This window comes from Ananas comosus, linkage group 1 (genome assembly GCF_001540865.1).
Source record: "Ananas comosus cultivar F153 linkage group 1, ASM154086v1, whole genome shotgun sequence".
Lineage (NCBI taxonomy): Eukaryota > Viridiplantae > Streptophyta > Magnoliopsida > Poales > Bromeliaceae > Ananas > Ananas comosus.
Window position 1 is genome coordinate 21,120,901 of NC_033621.1, and position 27,853 is coordinate 21,148,753.

Below are 27,853 nucleotides of genomic sequence, written 5' to 3' on the forward strand. Positions count from 1 at the left end.
CATAATGCATCAAGTATTCTACCGCTTAAAAATATTTTCAACCCGCAAGTTTTATTTGAGATTCTAAATAAATAGTAAGCCGAAAACCATTTCAAAAAGTATTTTGAAAATCGTTTCTCATAATTCTCCACGTGTAAAAATATTAGATATTTTATCTTCTGAAACCAATACTTTTAATATTATTGGACATACAATAACTTTTACATAGAAATATTTAAATTATATGAACTATAAATCATTTTGATTTGAAGTCAATCAATGATACTTTGACTTATAATTTTGAATGCATCCTTTATTTAGCAACTAAATAATACTCTGAACAAGCACTTGTCATTAGACTTTAGTTTATACTGTCACTTTATTTTTGTTGTAAAAATTAAAAAACCTATTGAAAAAATATTTTCAAAAATCGTGCATGACTCGTATGTATTGCCAACCAATCAAAATCAAAATCAAAATTTTTTTTTAAAAAAGACTAAATTACAAAAACTCCTCGTGTTAAAACTCGATTTTTTACTTTTTTTTTTGTTACTTAAAAACCTACATTTTGTCCCCTTATAAAATAAAAAATATTTACTTCACCCCCTATCGTTAGTGATCCGTCAGAGTTTCATTATAAAATTCTTTTTATGCCAAAAATACGCTCTGCCCTCTCTACTGTTGCTTCGCCCTCCTCCGCCTTGCAGCCTCGTCGCCTCGCCCTCGCTCACATCTCTGTCCGCACCCATAAACACCCCATCGCCCTCCTCCGCCGCCTCGTCTGCGTCCTCGTTGTCCTTACCCACCACAATTTCTTTCCCATTGTCGTGAAAATGGAGGGGCAACGAGGGTGCAAGCGGAGAAGGAGAGTAGGTGGAGAAGAAAATTGAAAGAAACTGCGGCTGATCGAGGCAGCTGATGAGGAAGATGAGAGAGGAGACGAAAATGGTGAGGGGTAAAATAGTGATTTTGTCATCACAGTTCACACCGTACCTCCCGTGAATATTTTTTATTTTACAAGAAAACAAAGTATAGGTTTTTAAATGATAAGAAAAAAAAATAAAAAATTGAATTTTGACAGAAAGTTTTATGTAATTTAGCCTTTAAAAAATTCAGAATTTTCCATTTTTGGGTCTTTACTGCTTTATGATTTGTCTGGTGGTTAGAACCGGTGCAGGGAACGGGAGCTGTCATTGAGAAAGAAATTATAACTGCACCTCGTGTGCCTGCACTATTAAACACTGTTAGAATAAATACCGCACAGAAATCTGATTGTGAGTTAAATCTAACTAAATCTTATTATGAAAATAAATAAATCAACTTACAGATGATCAATAAATCCAAATAAATACTTAATTGATCCGGAAGCGTGCGAGGCACTGCCCTAAGGCGTATTCCCGTCCTTACGTGCGGGATTAACCGGAAACACCGCCCCAAGGTACGACTGGAATTCCTCCTCCTGCGAGCACGATCGTGAAGAAGGTTGACGGAGACTCTTTCAACACCCGATGACAAAGAGATTGATCAAAATAGAATCTAAAATAAAATTTAAATCATTCTTTGCAATGTTCATGTATATCAATGAACAGCATGCAAAGGTAAATATATATAGAGGGGTTATATGGTGTAACATTGGAATCAACCCCAACGTACAAACCTTATTATGCACCCTTAATTCATGCTTTAATGTGAAATAAAGGAGGAATAAATTAAATTTAATACATCCAATTAATTAACATAATAAAAGACAATAAATGTAAATAATTATAAAATTAAATGATATTTAGAGATTTTGGATTTTTTCACCAACAAATCCCCACAAAATTCAAAATCACAAAAGAAGAATTAAACAAACAAATAAATAAATCATCAGGTGTTTATACTATGCAATAGGCGAGGTGTCTTTAAGAGACTTAACCCCACTTAGTGTAAATAGTTTCCATAAGAAGGAATCGGAGTGAACCAGGTCTTGAACTACGTTCCTTTGTCCCTGACTTCAACTATCACACACACAGTACAGAATTCTACGTCGCGGATCTGTGCGTTAATGGCCATGCACAGTACCTTGATTTTTCATAAGAGTTTCTATGTATAGCCCATTCACATAGCCGCGGCCACATACGGATACTCTTATATAGGTGGTTTTATCCATGGATGTGTGTAGAGTCACATATCGCGAAAATTATCACCTTGGATCCCATTGAGAGCTCTCAGCTCAACCTAATCCACTACACAGAGCACTACTCACCATAGGGAAGGGATTGGAGCTAAAGCTCCTTTATATAAACTGTAGAAAGTGCTCTTTGGCCAACCTGACAGTTTGTTTTTACCACATTGAACCTTCTTCAAAGGATCTCCTATCACAAAGGTTAGGTTCCCACTGCAGGAAGGCCCATTATGGGCAAGTCCCATCCCCCTCGATGACTCCAGGACCTTAGTCCTATTCAGGCCTTTCGTCAAACAATCTGCAAGATTCTAATCAGATCTGATAAAACTCAAAGAAACAATGAAAAGTTAGCCATCTAATAAACTTTTGTCTCAACTTAAATATGTTTGTCAACTTTAGAATTTACCAAATTCTTTTCCAAAATAAACATTAAAATTTAAAAAAAAAAAAGAAAACAATCATAATGTCAAAATTTATCAATAGATAAAAGATTTCCCCCCACAAGTTCTACGATATATCAAAACTTAAAATCATGAGGTTAATCATGTCTAATGGGGTTTGGTTCAACAGCAAATAGATGGCCTAAACAATTTTTTAAAATTTTATCTCAATTAGATCTTTTCATTACAAAATATAATGCAAGCAATATGCATCAAACAAAATGATTACAGTAAAGTGGTGCTGTTGGTTACACGACTTTGTTCAAAGACTGTGCTTAAACAAACTGTGGGTTTCAAATCCCAATATTGAAACAATAACAATAATATTTAATAATAAAGCTTAAAGAAATCTAACCTCTTTTTTTTTCAGAAAAATCAGAAAATAGTTTTTATATATATACACAAACGCAAAGAAATCCACACACTAAAAAGTATTTTACTGCAGCAAAATTGTTTAAAATTAATTTTGCCATAGCAAAGCTTTATTATTAAATATTATTGTTANAAAAATTTGATAGCAAAAAGAGCGTTTTACTATTAATAGTATTCCAGCCTAATTCTATATATATATATATATATATATATATATATATATATTATATAAATTTTAATTACTAGATTAAGATTCTATTTTTTTTTTTTTCAACTTTTCAACCACTAGTATGGTTGACAATCTAACACGCTGTTCACGAGCCATTTCGTATTCGACTTGTTAATAAACAAGCCGAGCATAAGCTGATTTTTTTAGCTCAATATTTTGACCAGCTTACTCGTGTTCGCTCATATTCGGCTCATTGACAACACCAGTTCTATAAATTAATGATTTATAATAATATTCGTTTCAGCTATTTAAATAAAAAAAATTATTGCATGTACATACATACATACACCGGGTGCAGGGAATAAAAGACAATGGCACGTGCGGAATTAAACGCCGGTGGAGTTACGGCTGATTACGTCATCGGTGGGTGCAACCGTTACATGTCACGTGGGGCCCGCATGTCAGCTTCCGCAGCCCTAATACCAACAAAGCGTTACACCGAACAATTTCTCGCACGTGACACACGAGCTCGGCGACACGTGCGGAGAATTGGGCACGCAAAAGTCTCAGAAACTCGCTATTTATTAACAGACGCAATTCGTGTTGAAAAAAAAAGATGAGACATTAAATTTAGTCAACGAAACAAAAATCAAAACAAATTTTGATAATGCTTGTTGTTTGCAGTAGAAAATATGACCACGGTACGGCACGGACACGGTCGCTTTCTCACCGTGACACACTACACGGGTCGCTTATTCGATTCAGAGTGAATTACTGAATCATACTTAAGCGGCGAAATTTGTAGATTTGATTTTTCTTTTAATCGTTTCGATTCTGTAAATAAGTAGATGTTTGAAATAAAAGAATATAATGATTAAATAATTAGAGAGATCTTATTTTTAAGTAGTTTGAAAAGACTTAAACTAAATAAAAATATTTTAGTAAAATTGAATGAACCACAAGCTGGGTCGACCGATGCTCGCCATTTTTTATTATTGCTTTCACAGGCTCCCGCCAACATCAGCTCAATCACACATACAGTTTACGTCGCCTAGCGATGTAAGGCTCATCGACACTTTCGACTGGTGAATCAGCTCCGATAACAAATGTAATAGCCCCGCCCATTAGCGATTAGTAGTAGCAACTTATTGAGTCCAAATTACCGATCCAAAATGATTAGTCCAGTTATTATTGTTAGGATTCATAGTCTTTTATATTTCTAGTTAAAATTTCATTTTCTTCTGATATGGAATTATCGTGTTTCACAGATTTTAATAAAGATGTTTGTGAACAAGGTTGGATCTGGATAATTTATCAATGTATCTATCGGATCCACTTGAGTTCGTTTGGATAACGACGATCCGTATATTATCAACTTAAAATTGGATACAGGTCGGGTATAGATTAAGTATAAATATCTGTTTGCATATCGATAAAAGTACAAATATTTATTGCATAATAAGTTCCAAACAAGGATATAAAATTGAGCAAAAATTGTATGAGCATCGTTCCCAAACTATCAGTTTGGGGATGATGCCCCCATCCTCACCCTCCATTCCTATCCATCAATTTTTTTTCTTTCTCTCTCTAAAAATTCACGCCGACAATTTTTTCTTCTTTTTTTCCCGTTTTCGGCCGTGCGATGGGCACAGATGCCCATACAATTTTTGCCCTATAAAATTTGCAATTGTTACATATGTACTAATTACTCTAAAACACGTCCAACCACCACCCTATACAAAGTACAAACACAATAATATGACTGTTAAATTTATATTGATAAATCCAAACATGTACAATATGATGATATAAAACACATATAACTAGTTATATAACATACAATATGTAAGTCCAAAACACAGCCACCTACTACAATATAGTCAAAACACACATACAATGAGTCTAAAATATTATATCAAGTTTTTTTCTTCTTCTTCTCTTTTTATAGCTTTTAACTTTTAATGATTGGATATTTTATCAGGGTGGGGTTCGGGTTCGGATTCGGGTGTAGGTCTAGATATAAAAACTATTTCGGATTCTACCCATCAAAGGATCGGATCCGAGTTGGGTTCAAGTCAAATAAAGATATAAGGTATTCAGGTCCATTCCTGAAACTCTAAAAGGTAAATTTTTTTATCCACATGCTATTCACTTTTAATCGGTTCCGGACTACGTATGAGTCAGGTCCGAAAAAGGTCCAGATCGGATACAGAATATGTAGTATTTTAAACTTCTCTAGAGCTTAATATATTTACAATTTTTGAAAGGAACAAATCATATAGCTAAATTTATTAGGAGGTTAAATTACAAAAGAAATAATTTGGAAATTTACATTTTTAGATTTGATTTCTTTTTTTTGGATCTGAGATTTATGAACCTTGTTGCTAGGCTTGGATACATACAAGTACCATTGGACACCATTTAATGGTACAACATTTATCCAATAATAATAGAAAAATTACTATTTATACATCCAAAAAAACGTGTAAATCATACGCCCTCTTATTCTAGAGTTTATAAATTTTTTAAAATTTTTAACATAAAAAGAAAAAAAAAATATTGACATGAGAAGGGCCTATGGTCCCTAACTTTTTTTTTTTTTTGCTTTTTTATTTTTTGCAATCAGATCTTTAACCTTCATAATTAAGTATACGAAATGATCTTTATCCTCTGCCTATGAAGCGCATCCATCTTGTCAAGCCCAATCTTACCACCCCCAATGATCTTTATTAAGTTAGCGTGAACTATTTCATCAAAATTAATAAAAATTTAGATAGTTGAGATCTAGCTGCAACAAAATATAAAGATAAATTAGAAATCTAAATATTTAAGAACCAAAGTGAAAAACTAGGCAAAGGTCCACACTCTGTGTTGTATTTGTAGGAGTTACAGGTTAGGGAACATCGTGCAATTACCTCCCCCAGGTTTCAATATGGATGCAAAGAACCTGGGGGAGGTGCCCCGACTATCAAAATCCCACCCCGCCTCCTGTCCCGAATTCGTAACTGGTTAAAAAATATATTCCATAATCCGCCCCACCTCGTAACCTGCCTCCCGCTGGCGCCCGAATCCGTCCCGCCAACTAATTTTTTTTTTATAAAATTATTAATATTTTATAAAATATAAATTAATAATTTTTAATAATATTATATATATATATAATTAAAAATATTAATTATAAAAATTAAAAATATCAATCACAATTTTAAGCAAAATTTAAAAATTTTAAATACAGGAGAAATGATAGCACTAATTTATTTGTATTTTGAACTTTTTTTATAAATACATTATTTTTTAGAAATATTTTTTTAAATATAAATAATTTTTAGGGCAGATTCGAGACGGATTATGGTGGTGCAGATTCGGGGCAGGTCAAAATTTCTTCCGTTTCCTACCCTAAATCCATTTCAGATTATAAAAAATTATTCCGTTTTTCACCCTGAATTTATTTATTTTCTCTTATTTACTGCTCATTTGGGGCGGATCGGGGCGGGAGCACTACGAACCTGAGATGTAGGGACCATTGTGCAATTAATTTGGATCCTACCTAAGGACCATGTGCAATTAATTTGGATCCTCCCTGTTCCTAAAAGGCCTTTAATGAGATGTGTTGTATTGGAAAATTTACATGATGTTTTTAATTGTGCTTGTAAATTAGAAGAATTTCTTTATATTACATATGTTAACAAATCAATAGCTCCTAAGGAATAGTATTTTAGTACAATTCTTAAAATTGTTAAAAATGCCAACACTCACATTAAATTATTATTTGATATAGGAGTCCGGCTACTATACTCTTATGAGTACGATCGCCTTCGTATTCATAAGTTGTTTTCGATAATAGAGCTTCTGAATCGACGATCCATACCGTTAAACATTATCTAGAGATTTTTAAAACTTATAGAAATCAGATTTTATAAATTTTCGATATCATTTACCTTAAGATCAAAAGCTCACAAAATTGACAGTTTTTAACGGTCAGTATGAGATATTTGCTTGTTTAACGGTGTAAAAGAATCGGAATAGATTGAATTTTTGATAGAAAATTCTATTCACTACCTAGATAAAGATTAATAACTCCGATCTTAAATTGAAGGATCTAATCATCTATTTTTATGATGTCGTTTGATTTTGACCGTTCATTTTATACCCGCTTGATGGACTTTATAATGGTTTTAAAAAATTACGAAATTTATTTTCTAAAAGTTTCAAATACTCTAGATCATGTTTAACGGTGTGGATCGTCGATTCAAAAGCCCCAACATCGAAAACAACTTATAAGTACGAAAGGCTCTATACTCATAAGAGTATAGTAGCCCTACTCTTGATATAGATCAAATATATATGACCAATTTGCATAAAAAATTCACAAGTTTTGAATTTTTGTAAAATTGGACCGTCTTTTTCGATTTTGCAGATTCGAACTGAATTTTCAACAAACTGATCAAAATATTTTTATTCCTTTCTCTCTTTTCTTTTTTTCCTTCAGTTTTTTTTTTTCTCTCCAACCCTTATCGCCTACTCCACCACCTCCGCCATGTCGGCGACGGTAACGAGGGTGGCACCACATCCTCTTCCTTCATCTCCTCCTCTGCCAGCACCAACACTCCTCGGCGACGGTAACAAAGACAACACCGCCTCCTCCGCTTCAACCTCCGTCGGCTCCAGAGAAGCAGAAGGAGAACTCGAAGCGGGCCCAGATAAGGGCGGAGCGGACGAAGGGTGGCACCACATCCTCTTCCTTCATCTCCTCCTCTGCCAGCACCAACACTCCTCGGCGACGGTAACAAAGACAACACCGCCTCCTCCGCTTCAACCTCCGTCGGCTCCAGAGAAGCAGAAGGAGAACTCGAAGCGGGCCCAGATAAGGGCGGAGCGGACGAAGGGTGGCACCACATCCTCTTCCTTCATCTCCTCCTCTGCCAGCACCAACACTCCTCGGCGACGGTAACAANAGATGGAGGGACACGGAGAGGGGAAGGGAAGAGGAGGGACATGTGAGTTATAAAAAAAGAATGATATCTAAAGTAAAAAAAAAAAAATAAAGAAAAAATTTTTTCTCTCCAAAAGACTATTATATATCGTTACTGTTACCGAAAAGACTAAAAATTAGAGAAAAAAAAAGAAGAAGATGAAGATTACACTGTTAAAATAAAATTGCATTGTTTTATAAGAAAATTGCACTGTTTAATATGAACGTTATACTCTTTGAGATGAAAATTATATTATTTGAAATAAAAATTGTACTCTTTCGATAAAAATTATATTGTTTAAGAAAAAATTGCACTATTTTTCGACCATCATCGTCTCATCATCTTCTTCTTCCTCTTCCCTTAACCCCTTTCTCGCCCTCCACCTACGACCCCCATCCTCACCAACGCAACCCTTTCTACCCTGTGCGCCACATTGAAGTGCCGAAACGCGGAAACAACCTACCTTTCTTCCTCTTCTTTTTTTTTTTTTTTTTCCTTCGTTCTTTTTTTAACTCCAACCCTCATCCACTCCTTCACCGCCTCCGCAGCCCTCGGCGACAGTAACAAGAGCAGCGCCACCTCCTCTTCCTCCATCTTCTCCTCCGTCGACGCCGGCGGCTCTCATCGACGATAACGAGGACGACGCCTCCTCCTCTTCCTCCGCTTCCACCCCTTGAAGGAGAAGGAGAACTCGAAGGGAGCCCGAGTAAGGGCTGGGCGGACGAAGGTGATGAGGTCGTTTCCGTGTTTCGAGGTTCCGATGGGGTGTGCGGGGTAGAGAGACTCCCGTTGGTGAGAATGGGGGTCGGGTGGAGGGGAGGAGGAGGAGGGGGTCAAGGAAAAAGGAAGATAAAGATGAAGATGAAGATGAGGCGATAAAGGTCGGATAGTAGTACAATTTTTTCTAAAACAGTATAATTTTTATTGAAAGAGTACAATTTTTATTTCAAAGAATGTAATTTTCATATCAAAAAGTACAACGTTCATATTAAATAGTACAATTTTCTTGTAAAATAGTGTAATTTTATTTTAAAAGTATAACCTTCATCTTCTTCTTTCTTTTTTTCTGATTCTTAAACTTTTCGGTAGCAGCAACAATATATAATGGTCTTTCAAAGAGATTTTTTTTTTACTTTTTATTCTTACTTTTTCAACCTCTAAATTTTTATTCGCTCCTTGAAGATGAACGCGTTTTTTTTCCTCACCCTCATGGGCAGCGAGCATCTCCTCAACAATGACCCCATCGCCTCCGTCCGCTCCGCCCTCACCCGGGTCCGTTTTGAATTCTCCTTCTCCTTCTTCGGCACTGACAAAAGCGAAGGAGGTGGCGCCGCCCTCTTTGCTATCGCTGAGGGCCGCTGGCGCCGGTGGAGAAGGAGATGGAGGAAGAGAGAATGGCGTCGCCCTCGTTATCGTCGCCGAGGCTGCGGAGGAGGTGGAGAAGGTGATGAGGTCGAAGAAAAAAAAAAAGAACGAAGAAAAAGAAAAAGAGAGAGAGAGAGAGAGAGAGAGAGAGAGAAAGAAAGGAATAAGGGTATTTTTAGTCAATTTGTTGAGAATCTGATCCGAATATGCAAAAGTTCAAATCTTGTGAATTTTTTATGCAAATTAGCTAATATATATACATATTATATAATTATTTAATTTTGCGGTTTGGTTTGCTTAGTTCAAAAGTCAAAACCAAATCGAGACCAAAAACTCAAATTTCAAAAAAATCACAACTGAATCAAACCGAAAAATCAATTTCACCGAACGAAATAGACTTATTTTGTTTGATTCGGCTTGGTTTTTTATTTGGACCCCAATTGTGAACAACCCTAAGTATGAGGTGCAATCTTGTGGCTCAGATAAAACAAGCAACAAACTGTTATTTTTTGGTTTTTTTTTTGTTTTTTTTTTTGACAGAGAAAAGTAGTGAGCTACCGCCTATCGCATTCATTTTATAGATTAATTACACTTTTGGTCCTCAAATTTTAAGACGCAGAACAATTTGATTCTTAAATTTTAATTTACTGTAATTATTGGTTCGAATGTTTTGAATTGTAATAATTCAGTTCTATAACTCAATTTAGTTGGCTGTAAACATTGTTGTGTCGCCAATGCAAAAATGATGTGGCAATATTATGACTAAAAATACAGTAATAATTAAAATTCACATCACTTTCGCATCAGTAATTCATTAATATTTAGCTTAATAAATTAGATTTGATCTTAATTATAATAATTTATTCGAATCAAAAGATTATATTAAATTAAAGTTTATGAACTAAAATGTCACGCGGCCTCATAATTAAAGATCCGAAAAGACTTTTGCAACAAAATGTTTTCTATTAAAAATCTTCTTTTTTAAAAAAAATTTTCATTTGTTTGGTTCAAAAAATAAAATTAAAATTTTTTTTTGGATTTCATAAGAAACAAGTATTTTTCTTTTCTATTTTTTAAAAAATTACTAAATTTCATAAAATATGAAAAAATATATTTTCAAAAATGTTAGTTTTTTTGGGAATCAAATTACCAGAAAACTAAAAATAGAGTATTTCATGAAAAACCTTTTCTTTGCAAAAATTATTTTTATGTCTTATAAAGATCCAAACAACCTCTTAAGGTGTGTTTCGTTGACCGTAAAATGTTCCTAAAATTTTTTTTGGGCTTGAAAAATTATTTTTTGTATGTTTGTTTAGTCGTAAAATTTTATTTTTACAAATTTAAGAAAAATAGAACTTTTTTGTTTTCTAATCGTAAAATCTTTTTCATTTATTTTTTTTTCAACTAAACAAATTTTGATAAAAAATTATTATTTTTTCTATATATCCAAACATTATAAAACACAAAGCTTTTCTTCCATAAAAAAATTTTTTATAAAAAATTAATTTTCACCATTTTGCCTGGAACCAAACCTAGTTAGTAAATTCGCGAATTATTCAGGAATTATTAAAAATCCGAATTAAGCGGTCTATTTATAAATTTTTCAGAAAGAAAGAGAATTATTCGCGAATTTTTTGGGCCAGCCGAATTATTCGTGAATAATTCGCGAATTATTTGCGAATTATTGCCGAATTATTGAAAATATGAATAAAAAACTTATAATTTTATTTTTAAATATAAATTATTTTATATTTTATATCTTATATTTTATATTTTATATCAAATCCGTTTTTTAAGCCGAATTTTTCAACGAATTTAAAAATTAGAAAATAAATTTTATACGCATTATATCCGTACCGAATTTTTGCCGAATCCGAATTAACTAACTATGGAACCAAACACCCCTTAATTAGCTTAAAAATGTCAAAAAAATAAAATAAAATTTAAATTTAAAATTTTACATATTAATTATCAATTTTTTTTGATTAATTTCATACATATCTCTGCAAATATAGTGAATAACAAATATATCCCTACAAAATTCACTTTCATATATTGTCCATGCAAAAGTCCTAATGTTTTCAAGTATATCCTTCTGCTTTATTACCGTCAGAGAATCATTTATATTTTTAATTTTGCCATCACAAATATATCCCTCCAAAGCTATACTAGTATAATATAAAAGGGTAAAAATGTCAAAAACTAATTAGTATTAAATATTTAACCTATGGTTAACTAACTTTTTCTAACAGATTCTAACGTCAGGGGCATATTTGAAAATATCATGACTCTTATAGAGACAATATATAAAAATTAAATTTTATAGGGATATATTTGATATTTACTATATTTGAAGGGACATGTATGAAATTATTATTATTATTGGGTCACTTGAGCGGAATTATATTACGCGTCGCTTTTTTTCGATCTGGCAAATCGTTTGTGGGCCCCCGAAAGAACTTTTCATTTAATAAAAAAACACGTGCGTTTAAAAAATGTCTCCGTCGCCGCAACACAAGATGCCATCATACAGTGGAAAATCAAGCTGTACGAATTGCAACCAATGAGGTTTTCTTTTAAAAAAAAATGAAAAAAATGAAAATGACATTGAAAAAAAAAAAAATTTAAATTACAGTTACATAATGTTGGTTTAAAGAGGTCAGCAATCAGCATCTTGCCTTACGACAGGAGATTAGATTAGGCTGAGTCGCGCTCAGAATGACGAGAGATCAGGTTGGACCGAGTTTTGTTCGAAATGGCATGAGACTAATTGAGCAGAGTCACAATTGAGATCTGTGGGTGCTTTATCTGTACGTTTTAAGTAAACTTATTATGTTTTTCTAACAACTCGATCTTTTGGAATTAATGGTTAGCGCCAACGATCCGACAACTGCGAATATGTGCAGGTGCTGTAGAGGGGGAGGGATTGTTAACTTAAAGGGCCAACATATCACGCTGCGGCGGAAGGCCGGATTAGGCCGAGTCATATTCGAAGTAATGTGAGATTAGTCAGGCCAAGTCACAAATCGAAACCCTTAAACGTTATTTCTATACGCTTTAGGCTTCGTTTGGGATTGCGGAGAAATTGTGTTTCATATATCGCGATGAGTTAGTTACCATATATTTTCTGCAATCTCACCGGAGAACGCAGAAGCATATCCGTATATGCTTTTTCCTCAACTCTATTTTATCTAATAGCGTTAGATAGATCTCAATACCAAACTAAGCTTTAAGTAAATTAGTTGTATTTTTCTAACAGTTTGAATTTTTTTTATTAATGATTAGCGCCGACGATCCAACACATGAGACGATATTATTATTTTAACCAATCAAATTATTTTTCTGTAATTCAACCATTTCGTCATAATTTAAGCTAAATATTTTTATTACATTTCACTATAAAAGAATTATTTTAATAATAATTAATGTGATTGAGAGTGAGTTGGATACTCAAACTCTAGTCCTCGGGTAATCACTTTTACTCAGAAAAACATAAAAAATTATTTTTAAAAAAAACTCTCGCTTGCCTCCGAAAATTATTTATTTTTTCAATATAAAAAATTAGTATTTTTTTAGTTAAAATTTTCAAGAAATAAAAATATTAGTTTTTTCTAACATGTGGAATTATTTTTTAGAAAAAGTAGTTTTTTTTTTTTTTTGTAGCTTAACAGATAAAAAAAAAATGAAAAAGAGAGTTTTTTCATGGATTTTTTTTTCAGAACAATAATGTTTTATATTTTTCCAAAAAATCAAATACCATGCATGACACTTTGGTTTACAAACTTTAAATTATTATAATTTAGATAAATATTTTAGATTAACACAAATTAGTCAAATTTAATTGATCGAATAATTCTGGTTTGCAGAGATGACAGTAATATGACATCTTATTAATTGCCAGATTATTAATTATATTCCTCTTATATTACTTATACATTAGATAAACGATATTATTTAGCTAATTAAATTACATTATATGGTTTAATTATAATAATTTAAAAAGTTTAAAGCGAAAATCACAATGAATTAAAGATTAGGGAAAACTTCAAATACCCTACCTGTGGCTTTGCACTTTCTCACTTTAGTACCCTATGGTTTAAAGTGTATCTAGTTAGTACCCTGCGGTTTGGCACTTTCTCAGCTTAGTACCCTGTGGTTTAAAGTGTATCAAGTTAGTACCATGTGGTTTCGTATTTTCTCATTTTAGTACCCTGTGGTTTAATATTTCGTTAAATTATATACAAAAAACTTCAGATATCCTACCTAGGTTTATCGAATATTCATTTTAGTACCTTTTAGTTTTAACTTTGTCACTGATTTAGCGAAAAAAAAAACCCGAAATGGATAATAAAAAGAGAAAAATAAAACTACAGGGTACTAACTTGATACAAAAATGAAACCACAGAGTACTAACTTGATACACCTTAAATCACAGGGTACTAAAGTGAGAAAGTGCAAAACCAAAGGATACTAACTTGATACACTTAAAACCACAAGGTACTATAATAAGAAAATGCGAAATTACTGGGGGGTTATTTGAAGTTTTCCCTAAAGCTTAAGAAGTAAGTGTCACAAGTCTCAAAGTATGAGGCCAAAAGTGTGATTCAGCCAAAATAAAATAAAATAAAGTGATAGTGACATTGTATTCAATCTAAAAGCAAGGTACAAAAAATACCACGTGTAAATACATTCTCCAAATATATAAACATTAAAATGTTATGTAAGTCCAACTAATTTTGGAAGCATTTTAACTCTTTCCCATTTTAATACAATAAAATGATGTTGAAATTTATCTTTATTTAGTATAAAAAAAGAACTTTGGACAGATCACAATTTGCTCTTTTACAATTTATCTTTATTTTATTTTATAATTCTATGCTTTAAATAATTGTATTTTATTATTACCTTGAATTTTATTTTTATTTTGCCATAAAAATTTACTGGTAAATGGAAGGGTAAAGTAAATCAATCATAGAATGATCAATATATACTATAAAATAATAAAATATCAGAAACTTATATTTTGTCTCCTTCAAATTTCAGAAATATTTTCAGAGTATTACAGTGTTAATAAAGAGGCCAAAAATGACTAGATTATTCTTATTTGCTCTATAAAGAAAAATTAATTTTTTTATATATTTGTTATTTTTAAAGATATGGTGTAAGTGATAGAAATAAATAGAATAGTGGCAAAACTTTGATGTAGGGCGACTAAATGCATCAATTCAAAATTTTGAGAGGTTAAAATATAAATTTTTGAAAGCGAGGGAGAAAAACTGAAAATACAAATATTAACAGAGAAATTTTCTATATTTATGCACCATATTATCTTATTTTCCTATTCTATGATGATAAGCATTAATATACATAGTTGTTACGCATAGTTTTTTGAACTAGAGAATGCCAAATACAAATCCACTAAACCGCAATACAGTTTTGACTATTTATTGTTAGCTAAAGTAGATCCTATTTCGTATAAGCTCAGAAAACTAGCAAGTTGAGTTTAGTTGAGTCTAATAAATTGAGTTATGATGCGGCCTCAATAGACCTAATGACAAAAGACTCAATAATAAACGTAATGTTCAGATGAATTAAGACGAGTCGAAGCCTACGAGCGCTATTGCTGAGCCCTTAAATGCAATAAATGCGCTCTTTCTATCAATACATGCTTTTGAACACTTAAGATCTACATATAGATGGGATGGGTAAGTTAAAATTTACACAACTGACTAATAAATAGATTGATAAAATCTACCCAATTTTAAAATTTGCCTTGTTAATTTAAAATAAGTTTATGGGGTAGACCATGGGCTGACGCAGAACAGGGCATGTGATAACAAAAAATCACTCCCTCGATTTTTATTCTTTTATAATTTACATTTCAATATTATCAAGTTTTTCTTAGTTAGATCCCTCTGCCAGTTATAAAATAAAAGAGAAAAAAAAAAAAAAAATCTAAAGCCTTGTTTGGTATCATTATTCTTTTATTATTTTTTAAAATACTAATTTTTTATAATTTGATGTGTTTGAAAAAAAAAAATAACTTCTATTGTTATAATTGATTAACTTGCAATACATTCAATTGAGTAATAAACGATACCTTATTTTTAAAAAAATTTGAAAGCAAAAATTAAATTTTATTTTTTGTTGCGAAGCCTCTGAATGAAAAAATTGTAAGCAATCCACCGTACATTCTTTCGCCTTTTAATACACAAAATTCTATTTAAAAAATAAAAAACAAAACATGATGCCAAACAAGAACTAAAATTTTTATTTTTTTTAACTATCAATAATGCATGAGAGTTGTTGGCATTCTATCAAACCGACGTTAATAATCAGACTCAATCCGATAATAATTATTATGTTATCTAATTAGACTAAATTTAATCCCATTATAAATTTGTAAAACTAATTAGAGATTCTTTCTAATTAAATTACGATGACGAATAATAAACTGATTCAGTTTAATCTTCTACTTACCTTCCTGGTGTTGAAAATCCTTGCAAACACACAGAAAATTGCAAGAAATTTTGTAGACATTTGTAAGAAATTTGTGTGTCATCTTATAAGTTAGCAAATCCACATCCTCCATAAGTCCATTGATCCTAGAGAATCTTGAATGGTGGACTGTAAACCTAGCTTGTCCGCAACTTGATTTATCGCGGATTTGGAGAGTTAGACAATCTTCATTGACTATCCAAGAACATACGAATCAACCTCAAGAACCCTAAACCGATCACGTTCGAAGAAAAATTAACGACGGCTCACATTAAAGGTACGATCGAATACATCTGCTGCAAAAGTCAAAGTCCATTTGGTTTCCGACAACGCCACCTTCCAAATGGGCCATGCATAGTTTTATACAAATATTAAATTGATTATTAAAGCACAACAAAAATTTCCAATTCTTTTATTGATGAAAGGTTTTCTTTTTTTTTGCATAAAAAATTTATTAATTTTACATTTTTATAAAAGCGGAGAAACTGATGAAAATTCATGTATCTTAAATTACATCTTGTGAGAAAAATATCCTATTTATGAAGGATTACGCTGGTTTGGTATCGAATCTTGAGAAAAGCATCAAGGTTTACATCAAAGTGGTAACATGTAATTAAGATTTGAAAACAACCATTAGTTTAAAGGGTTTGCATAGAGTTTTGGTCGAGTAAATGCAATCTAAGGGAACAAGAATTTGATCACATTAATAACATCTCGATTCTTAATTCAAAAGCATAAGTAAAATACTGCTCCTATGACAAGAAAGGGAAATTCATGGAAACATGAGATTCATCAAGTGTTTTGATTGAAAAGTACCTCATGCGTAGATATCCAAGCCTCGGCAGCAAAATGTGCACAAATGACTCCCGAATTCGGATATCACATCGACCAGTCCACCGTGGCCGCCAACGGCTGTTACCTGCGTAGCAACATAGGAGATCGAGGGATCAGCTTCATCGATTTGGTTTCATATGAGCATCATCAAACAGAAATCATCCAGTTAAAGATTGTAAATGGAGAAGAGTAGTTTACAGAGGTTTTGATGGTCTAAATGACCGGATAACGAAACATTACCAAATTACCGGCCATTCATAGAATGCAAGTTCTATCAACATCGATTTCTCTCAGTGCAATTACTGTATCATTTGAGAAAGTAAAATGTTTCATATGATTGATTTATGGAATTAAGCAGCATTTGTCACTCTGGCTCAAATAGGACATTGAGGCGACTTATAATCAAAAGTTTCATTCTCTACAATCATCTAGATTATCATAGAATAGGAAAATAAGATAATATTTTGCATAAATATAGAAAATTTCTCTTCCACATGATTTTCTAGAGGGGTTGCTTTCAAGTTCCCATGAGAGTTCAGCTACAGCCACAAACAAGCCTTACAATTTTCAATTGAAACAAGCAGTTTCATTGATCTCCTAATTTTGCCTTCGCCAGGGCACACAGCAAAGAAAGAAAACAATCTTGGCAGTCAATTAGAAAAAAAATCTTGGTAGTCAATTAACCTAACTAATAAATTTATCAAATATACAGGATAAGTTATGGTCCTTACATGGCATACTCTAGCTTCTGAATTGGCAAAATATTTCCGTGCTACAAATTAAGGAAAGAGAGATGGAAATTACCCCAGATGGATGAACTGATATGCAAAAGGCTGAATGAGGAGCACACTTTATTTGTGAAAGAATCGACCCATCTAATGTGAAACGTGAGAGCAGAGGCTCTGAACCAACTGCTAGAATCTGAATTCAGAAAAGTAATAGTCGGTAAATGAAGGTAAAGAAGTGACCAGAGTTGCAAACATAAAAACTGAATCCGAGGGTTAAAGCAGACGGTGGAAAACTGAATTATAATAACACATAGATAATGATAAACATAAACATGAACACATAGGAAGTTCTGTTTTTCTCATATGCAGTATCAAGTATTAAAGTATTATTTACGAAGCCCTGCGCATTGCAGCATCCTTTTTTTTAAAGCAGTATAATATGTAAAGGGCCTAAAGTAACAAGAATAGAAAATGTCCATCCTACAAATGCAAATAAACCATTTTGCATTGACAAGCTGTTAGCAGGGAACATCTTACTTGGTTCCCATGAAAAAGTACATCCTGAACAGGAGCACGGCAATCTACACTAAAAATGCACTCATTTGACAGCAAGCTCCAAACTGATAGACTATTAGAAGTGCCACAAACCTGAAAACGATTAGTAGTTTAGTAATAGAGAGGTAAGGAATAAGTAACAAATTTCACTGCTAGTCCAAACCAAAATAAAAGGAACACTTCGCATAGCGCATCAATTCAAATGGAAAAGGGAAATGAGAAAAATGCAACGCATGGAGTTTAATTTTGCTTGAAGTTTTTAGCGTTATTTTGTATGAGCTTAGACACCTTGAGTAAAGGAAACAAGTACTAGCTAACTTGTATTAGTTGGAAAAACTTTTACCATCCAGCTTTCGCTTGTGTCGATGGCAATGGAACTAACCCATGCAGACTCCTTGAGCTTACGATTCTTGTCTGGGTATAATATTTGAGTACATCTTCCACTTCTGCAATCTGTATTTAAGTGCATATGAGAAAACATAGATAAGCATCATACATGCATGAATTTTAGATGCCCGGGTATGTATAGGTCTTATCAAGGGCCGATGCAACAAGACAAGCTTGTCAAGGAAGCTAACAAAAGAGATGATTACTAGGCGTCGGGATTACGAACAAATTTTATACTAACACCAATTAATAGCAGAAATGCATTCTTTTTGGCATAATATGAAAATTATTTCTTTAGCAGGAGTAACTTCATTCTTTTACAGGCCATGATGGATAATCCAAAAACCAATATTGTTTATCATACTGATAGAGTCACAGATGGATATTTGTTGACTTTCATAAATTTAATGAAGAAGCAACAATAAAGTCTTCTTGCAACTAAATATAAGATATAAACCTCACTAACTAGATTGACATAGAAAAGCTTTTAGGATCTGTAACCTACAAAAACTAATACAAACTAAGAATAGTAGAAAATATAAACCCACCCCATATCCGGGCTGTTCCATCCTCTGAACCTGTTATGATCTGATACAAGAAAAACAAAACATTAGCAAACAAGAAAATATAAAATGTATATCTCCACATGATTAATGCAATACCAAGGCGCTTGTGAGAAATTTGCTAGACAAATGACAGGTAGGGTTACCAAACTTATCAGTTCCAGTTAAGGTTCATATAACCCAGTAGCAGCCTTCATGTGTTATAGTAGGAACAAAATCAGCTAAGTGCCTAAGAAAAAAAGAATATCCTATAAAGAGGGTTCTTCATCTTCGCGACACAACAAAGAAAACGAGAAAAATGTAATTGCATGTAACCTCTCGATATCGAAAGAAACAAACCAATGCCTATGTTATCTACTGAAGGAAAAACAGAGGATGAAGAGCGTGTCACTTACCATATAGGTCAAATGTTCGCAAACCTTATCCCCACATGAATAGAAACTGTCTCCCAAATTTGAATCCATTTAACATTGAGTGAAATTGATAAAAAACAATGAGGAAATGAACAAACCTGGTTGCTTGATGTTCGAACTGCAATGCTATGCAAATACTCAGAATGCCCCTTAAAGATCATTTTACATTTGCCAGTCTCCTGCAGCAGCAATTATGTCCAATGAATAGGCAGTAATGATAAATTACAACATGAGAAAGAGCTTAGTTTATAAGTTTACAAGTTGTCAAAGTTTCTACTAATGTCAAGCAAGATCATTTTTCTCTCTTTAAAATGAGCTTTCAACCTAATCTATTTACCTTATAGAGATACATACCACATCCCAACAATATGCGCATGCATCACCAGAGGCTGAATAAATGGAACCATCCTATTCAAGAAGAAAGAACATCATTTAAATGAGAAAAAGAACTAACCAGTAATGAGTGTCGCTTGCGGACATGAAAGGATAGTGAAAGAGATCAGTTCTTATTTCAGGGGCTCTAAATAAAATGCAAAGTATTAACACAGTCATTTTCTGGAGACCGATCTATGCCATTTGGAGAATCATCTTTGCCCCTTATTATATGCCCTAAAAGAACTTCAAAAATGATTCTATTATCTTTATATCACATTTTGCAGGGGACAAGATTTATGCATCCGCTGAAAGGAGAAATGCTGATTATTTTTAAAAAGGAGAGCTTTGGTGAAGGTTTCAGTGCTAAGCCTCAGTTCCAACTCTCCATATCAGATCAGTTAAAAGGTTCATATTCCTGATTTGCACATACATTTTAAGTTTGGCCCAAATGACTTTAAGATTCAGCTGTTCCAGTTTTGTTAATTTTAGATTTTAGTTTACTAGTTTCGTTGCGAGTAAGAAAATATCCAAAGTTTCTAATGAAGTCTGCAAAAGAGACCACACAAGTAAAAAATCCGAAAAAGGTATTACCTGCTTATTAACTGCAATGGCATTATTTTCAGGTACCGGAGAAAGGACGCCCCAAGGACCTCTAAAAAGCGAGGAAAAGAGAAAATTTAGGCTCCAGAAACATTTTAATCAGAGAGAGATAGAGAGAGAATTGCATATATCACTTCATATGCAATATATGATGCTTCATAACTCCTTAATCCTTCTTTACTTCAGATGACTCCTTAATCCTTCTTTACTTCAGACGCCTTTTTTTATTTCCTAGCTGTTTTGCCCTAAAACTGTATTTCATATTTGTGGTCCCACCTCACTCGCCCAATCAAAATCATGGCTGTACATGAAGTTAAAATGACCCCATGTTGAGATAACATATAATTAAGAAAGCATTTTTAAGATACATATATTTGCAAACTACTGATGCTTATCACGAGCCTGCTTCACAACAAGGGAGGTAGAGGGTTACAATAAGTTGATAACGGGACTCAAAACTTGGGAAATAATCACGTCTGTAATCCCAATCATATATGTTATATCTACCCATACTTGGAAAAATCACCGACCATACAAAGATAAAATCATATCAGCCACACTTAGAAATCAAAACACCTAACCAGAAGAGGTAGCAATAAGATGGAAGTCCAAAAAGAAAGGATGATTGTAGTATCAAGATACTGAAGTAGTCTCAAGCATGTTACTGTTACAAGGGCAAAGAATGTGATGCTCCTATTTCATGTTTTTCAATGGTTCAAAAAAGCACCATTTAAGGAAGGAAGCACACAATGCATAAGATGCTAAAGCAAAGCAAGTGTTATCATGTAGGTCCGTGTACCAAAAGTGTCTCTACATGAGAAGGTCCGTGACTGAAGCAGTATTTATATAACTATACAGCTCAATCATGGACATGGTATGAAACAAGAAATTGGAGCAGAATTTTAGGGGGTGTTTGGTTCACCCCTTCTTCACCCTAGAATAGGAATCGGAATGGACGAATCCATTTGTCCGTGTTTGGTATGCGGGATTTCCATTCCGATTCCGATTCCGGGTGATTGGGAATCCCCCTACTTACGCATTTTTCCAATCCGGCTAAGAAGGCTGGATTGGAGATTGAATCTGGGCGGAATGGATTTGTTCAGGTTAAATTTAACTTTTTTAAGCTTATTTTTAATTAAAACATAAGTTTATATTTTAAAATTATATTTATAAATTTACATTTTAATTTGAACTTAAATTAAAAATTAAAATGCAATCAAGTATTTCGAATCTAATTTATAAATTTGAATTTAAATTTAAATTTAATTTAAAATCTAAAGTTTTATTCAAATTTTATTTAAAATTTAAATTAAATTTATGGATTCAAATTGAAATTTAAATTATAATTGTAAGTTTGAATTTGAATAAATCAAAATTTAGTTTTATATTTTGAACTATCTATTCAATTTCAAATTTTAATTTTTAAAAAAATATATATTTAAAATTTTGACATCATTTTAAAATTTTGACCTAATATTTAATTTTCAGTTTGAATTTAAACTAATATATTATAAAGATAAAACTAATATATCAATTTGATTACGTTTCTGATATCTATCTGAACTAAACACCCACAATGAGAATGATTCATTCTGATTCCGATTCAGGTGGCGAACCAAACAGAATGAGATAATGAATCATTTCGATTCCACTTCTAGCTTATTCTCATTCCGATTTCGACTTGAACCAAACACACCCATATTTTCTTCTGAATGCTAGTTCTTGTGCAATCAACAACATAATATTTGGTAAACAGCAAGATGAAAATTAGTTAGTACAAAGCAAATTACCAAAAAAATAGTTATAAAAGTTAACTAGGAAAATAAAAAATGAAGGTTATAAAACAATAAATAAAACAAAGAATGGTACACCTTTCACCTTACTAAAAGATTTGCTTTGTTCTGACTAGGTAAATGCGATAAAAAAGTTCATTAACCTTGCAGAACGCTACATATATAATGCAATCTTTTGTAACATCTGGGACAAATTTGCTACAAATATACTATGGATTTGCCGATACCAAGCTGAGTGAATGAGCGCATGAAGGAATGCTTTCAAAAGCGGTAGAAAGATACCATGTTCGATACTCACCTAGATGGACAACCAGTCAACCTCGATTCCCTTAGCAGTGGCATTGTGAAAATGGAAAGAGCTCCTACCCAGTAGCAAAAGTACTATACTAAAGCTCATTTTCCCTAAATAGCTGGACCTTGGGCAATCTACTCCTGCCTCGACAAGATCTCAATCAGTAAGACAACAAGCTTCTTGACTTGAAAGACTACTTCCTTTGCCCTCTCAGTTCTCTCCTTCCTTTCTGGAGTAAGGGGCCGAGTCTATATCCCTCAAAGACGACCACTTGAAGAAGTCCTTCATTGGACTGACATCAAAGTGCCAATCCAAAGATCAGAGACAACTCTCGGGATCCCACCCCTCGCCCTTTTAGGCTAAGGGAATGGTTCTCGAAGAGGAAGGGTTCAGAGGCCAGTCCCCCTTTGAAGAGGGGAGGTGGACCTTAATGTACGCACTAAGAACTCTCTTGATATAAGAGAACTTAGCACTAGATGAGTACTCGTGAAGATGGAGTAAATGGTCAAATAATAAAGGTTATGTGTGTCAAGGAGAAAGAATAAGAGGATTTTCACATCGACTGGGGTTTTAGTCTATCAAAGGGTATCTGATATAAATTATAAATAATCCAAGAGGAAAGATATTTTATATGGGTATAATAAACAAGAAGGATAAAAATATCAACTGAGTCAAAGTCTCTGAACATATGTTATCATATCAGACCTCAATGTAGACTAATGGAGATGCACTAAATAGGAAGAACAAAAACAAAATACCAAAGTTAATTTAAGATAAAAAAATTTCTATTGTAGAAATCTTACTCATGTTGAGGGTTCACAAAGTCAAGTATTGGCTTCAGATGGTTACCTGCAAACAAGAATGCTCAAAGCTTCACAATGCAGCCCAAAATTACTTCACATAAGACCATTCTGTCACTGGAACCATCATAGTTTCATAGAAGAAACAGCAAAGCAAGTGTTCATGAGAAAGTAAATATAGCCATAATGTAAGTATATAAATGTGACTCTTCTAATCTTCATATCCAAGTCCATAAACAACATAAGCATTTATAATTTATAGTTACAGAACTAACAAAACATAGGGGTAAAGCAATGCATCTTTAGAATCCAAATATCACCAAAGCTGCTCCTTGGCTTTGTCATTACATTGCAATCTTGGAATACTGTAACAGTTTTCTTCATAGAAAGGCACAGTGAACACATGGCCATTCTTAGAGCAACAGTAAGAAGAGACTCCCTAACTAAGAGATCTGTGGCCATTTGAAATACAAATATTTCCAAAGAAAGGAAACATTGAATATGTATCAATGATTTGCAAGATACCTTGAAGAGAAAGAGGAACATCAGAACTTAGTACTTCAATCCATCTCCAGCCTCGTATCCTGCCATCATCACCACAACTGCATAGAACGCGCAATGTAAGCTTAGTGTTCAGATAATCTGAGAAGATAGCAGTAATTCGCAACAAGTATCATTCTTGAAAAGAATAAAAACATTAGGACAAGGTCATTTTACATAAAGAAATAACTTGGGTTGTTTATTATGATGATAGAAATGGAAAAGACATATCTTTAATTGTACGAAATAAAGCATGTGAAGATATATGATGAGCGTAGTACGAACCTCAATAACAAAGATTCCTCTCCATCCTCAAAGAATTTTAAATCATATGCAGGGCCTTTGTGCCCTTGAATGATGCAGAGTGGATCCACAGATGAAGATTCATAAAGATGCCTTCACATGATTAATAAGAATAAATTAGAACTAATTGTTAATGGACAAAAATAAGCAAATCAGGGCATTTTAGTAACACTTACTGTTGATCAACTTTCCTACTAAAATGCATAGGCTGCAAAAGAGAAGCTAAGTCAACAGGTGGTTCATTTACCAGCAAAAAGAAAAGAAGAACATTCTATGCCCAATAACATTTCATTTTTTTCCCTTAATTCCCGAATAATTGAGAATGACTGTAGCTAAATAACATAGAAAACACTTTGTGTGCTTAACTAGGCTTGAGAATCAAAAGAAAAATAATTGAGGTATTATAGCCTGCACCTGGTATACCCATAAATCTCATCAACCACACTAAGAATTTGTTGATGAATGTTTTAAAATCAAAATTAAATCGAATAGATGTGATCTACAACATGGATCACAGCATCTAAAGGTCCCATGGATGATACATTTTGAAAACATATTGGCTAGGTGTCAAGTAATGCCAAAATCAATATTATAGAAAAGGACATTGTTTAGTTCATACAAAATAAGTCAACAAAATTTGTAGTTTTTGATATGTAGGCCATTTGAGTATCATAGAGCACATTCAATGAATTAAATTCTGATTTTGAGGCATCCATGGTAGGTTTAAGGTGTGCATCGCACGTCGCACCAGGTGCATGCAATAAATTCTCATAGTTGAGAGGGTCTCCAGACAATTTCATACAATTTTACCTAAAATTGTACGGAGACCCCCTCAACTGTAGGCCATTTTTTAAATGTCTTGACACCCTGTTTGAATCGAGCCGAGTGTCCCAGACGGGTTGACCGAGTCAAACTGTTGACCAAGTCAAAACATTTCTGACTTACGAATCAGCTCAGAAGATGACCCTCGATTAATGAGATCAAGATAGGTTGAGGAGGCATCTGCTCAACCGGTTTCTTTCTCAAATGCGTAAAAGCTCTTCGGAGATGAAACGAACTCAAGATCTTCGCACTGAATCAGCTCAAGCTAGAGCCGAACTAGTTGGATTTCATTAAAATATTAAGTAGAACGCTGAAGGTTACAAGGAAAAGAGCGCTAAAGCTCAAGTTACAGTCTCTCGACTAAAACTAAAAGCTAAACTCTAAAAACTATAGCCATTCTTAGGAAAAGCTATAAATGCTGAGAACGGAAAGAAGTTTAAAAACAATGGTCTTCGACACGGGAAAAGACTTTTATTGCAGGCAACTTTCCGCTATTTATAGACTTACTATCAATCTTCAGTTAGTTGTTGTACGGTTGTCGCTTCGTGGGGAATGCTCTGGCCATTTTCTTTCGGTTACAAAATCACTCTCTCGTCTCTCAACCGTTCCCACCCAAAATCCATTTGTCTTTAGGCTCTTTTTCTCCGGTTCTTGGTGTACCACATATCTTTTTTTTTTTTTGTTTGACCTCATGAGCTGAGCCGACTACCAGTTTATCACATTTTCTTACGCCAACACACCCACTTAACTTTTTACTTTTTTTATTTAGCCAAAATAAATTGGAGATTATCAAATTAGTTAGCAATTCGATCAAATTAAATAATTTTAATCACTTATTAGCAAATAAAATTGAAACAGTACCCAGCTAATAGCTCATAGAGACATTAAAGTTGACCAAATTTTCTACTTAACTAACAATAATAACTCAAATTAAAAATATATATGCTGAAGCGAAGGGGATCTCAAATAGAAAAAAATAAAAAAAAGTTAAATTGAAGAGTCTTTTCAAAATGATCAATATTTGAGGGGGTTTCCAAACATTTTAACCTCCATTTTAACCCAAAAATCGAGTAAATAACCCGTGATTCTGCATAAACTACTAAAAACAACAGTAAAGAGAGTTAATTGATCGAAGTAACCTGGGAATGGGAGGAGGAGATGCAGGAGGAGATGGAGTAGGAGGCGAGGGATCCGTCGCTCGAGGCGACGACTAGGGTTTTGGGGCTAGGGTTTTGGGAGGGAGCGAACGCGGTTCTAAAGACGGTGCGAGAGACGATCTCCCTCTCCGTGAGGACGCTCCGCCTATAGCCTTCTTCGTCCCAATCCCTCGCATCCCATCGTCGTCGTCGTCCTCCTTCTCCTCCGGCCCCCGCCATTGTCGACCTCGGGAGCTTTTGCGCAGCGTTCGAAACGAGCGAGAGAGGGGAGTAAAGGGTTCGTGTTTTCGTAGTTAAGAGGTAAAATTGTATGGGAACCCCTCAACTATGGGAAACGGTGACATTCACTCCTCAACTTCTTATTTTTCACTTTTTGGTGATAATTTCATATGTATAATAATAATAATTTAGGCGTTTAAAATTGGGGATTTATTACTGTAAAGTTTTAATTATTATATTTTTTTTTTGAAGCTTCAAAATGTAGAAATTTATCTTTATAAGTTAATTAGCGTAAGTTAACCATTAAATTTCACTGTTTGGATCATTATTCGACGTTTGGTTAGAGAATAGGGATAGGGATAGGCCCTTATCCCCTTTATACCCAAACGCTAATTTTTTATCCGATAATAGTAGTTCTCGGTTATCCCCACCAACACCTCTATTTTCTATATAAAACTATCTAATATTTTCTTATTCCCGGGAACAACCCAATTTTCATCCAAACGCTATTTTTCTTATCCCCATACTTGTACCTATCCCTGTAATAGTTAGTTCTTGCTTATATCCGAACCAAACTGTAGATATATCATTTAGTTTGGGTAGAAGTAAGTACTACTGCCTATTCTAGGGATAGGTATAAGTTCATGTATAAAATAAGAACTAAACCAATATTGCGTTTGGATGAAAATTGGGTTGTTTCGAGGAATAAGAAAAATAGCATTTGGATAAATAAAATAGAATAAGAAAGATAGTAGGTAATTATAAATAAAAAATAATAATATTACCCCTCACATTATATTTGAATTTGAATTTTTAAATTTTATATTTAAAATTTTAATTTTTAATTTTTAAATTTTTAAATTAAAATTTTGAAATTTAAAATCTTAATTTTTAAATTCAAAATTTTAAACTTTAAATTTCAGACCAAATTTAAATTTGAAAAATATAAAATATCAAATTTTAAATTTTAAAAATTTTAATTTTTAAATTTTAAATTTAGAATTTAAAATTATAAATTTTAATTTTGAGATTACAAATTATAAATTTTAAAATTTNTTTATTATAATATTTAAATATAATTTATTATAAATTTTTTTATAATATTTAAATATAAATAATATGTATTAATATAGTACAATTAATAATTTTATAATGAACATAATATATTATAATATATAACATATTATATTTATATAATTTAGTTTTAATTCAATTTATAATTTTAATAAAGTTTGAAATTAAATATTGAAATAGCACTATTCCACTAAAATGGTGGAATAGCAAAACCCAAGTTATTCTGGGATAACCGAGAATAGCAAGGTTTGACAGGAATAAAATATTCTGGTCGAAAATCATCCCGTTTGGCATAATAGCGGAAATAACTTTTGTTATTCCTGCTTATATCCCAAACTTAAAATCCAAATTAGGTTTTAATAACTAAAAAAATTTAATGTGGTAGGTGATAGAAAACTAGTCTTTAGATAGGCTAGTTGTATTTTTTTTTTTTTT

General features: G+C 32.9%; 1 protein-coding gene across 4 annotated transcripts; it reads right to left on the reverse strand.

The window, feature by feature from the left end:
- On the reverse strand, positions 1,426–26,404 carry LOC109718888 (THO complex subunit 6). Of its 4 annotated transcripts, none has more exons than XM_020245381.1 (14): positions 26,108–26,404; positions 24,323–24,354; positions 24,129–24,239; positions 23,829–23,905; positions 23,307–23,352; positions 20,410–20,470; positions 19,798–19,851; positions 19,542–19,622; positions 19,016–19,055; positions 18,424–18,533; positions 18,063–18,173; positions 17,602–17,718; positions 16,780–16,882; positions 1,426–1,438 (listed from the first exon to the last, which is right to left on the reverse strand). In XM_020245381.1, exons 1-13 carry the CDS (start codon positions 26,342–26,344, stop codon positions 16,781–16,783), a joined length of 1,179 nt encoding a protein of 392 aa, XP_020100970.1. In that variant the 5' UTR covers positions 26,345–26,404; the 3' UTR covers positions 1,426–1,438; position 16,780. The 4 variants fall into 4 exon arrangements, with proteins under 4 accessions (XP_020100970.1, XP_020100957.1, XP_020100963.1 ...); XM_020245368.1 differs by lacking the exon at positions 1,426–1,438 and adding an exon at positions 9,222–9,524; XM_020245374.1 differs by lacking the exon at positions 1,426–1,438 and adding an exon at positions 15,931–16,192.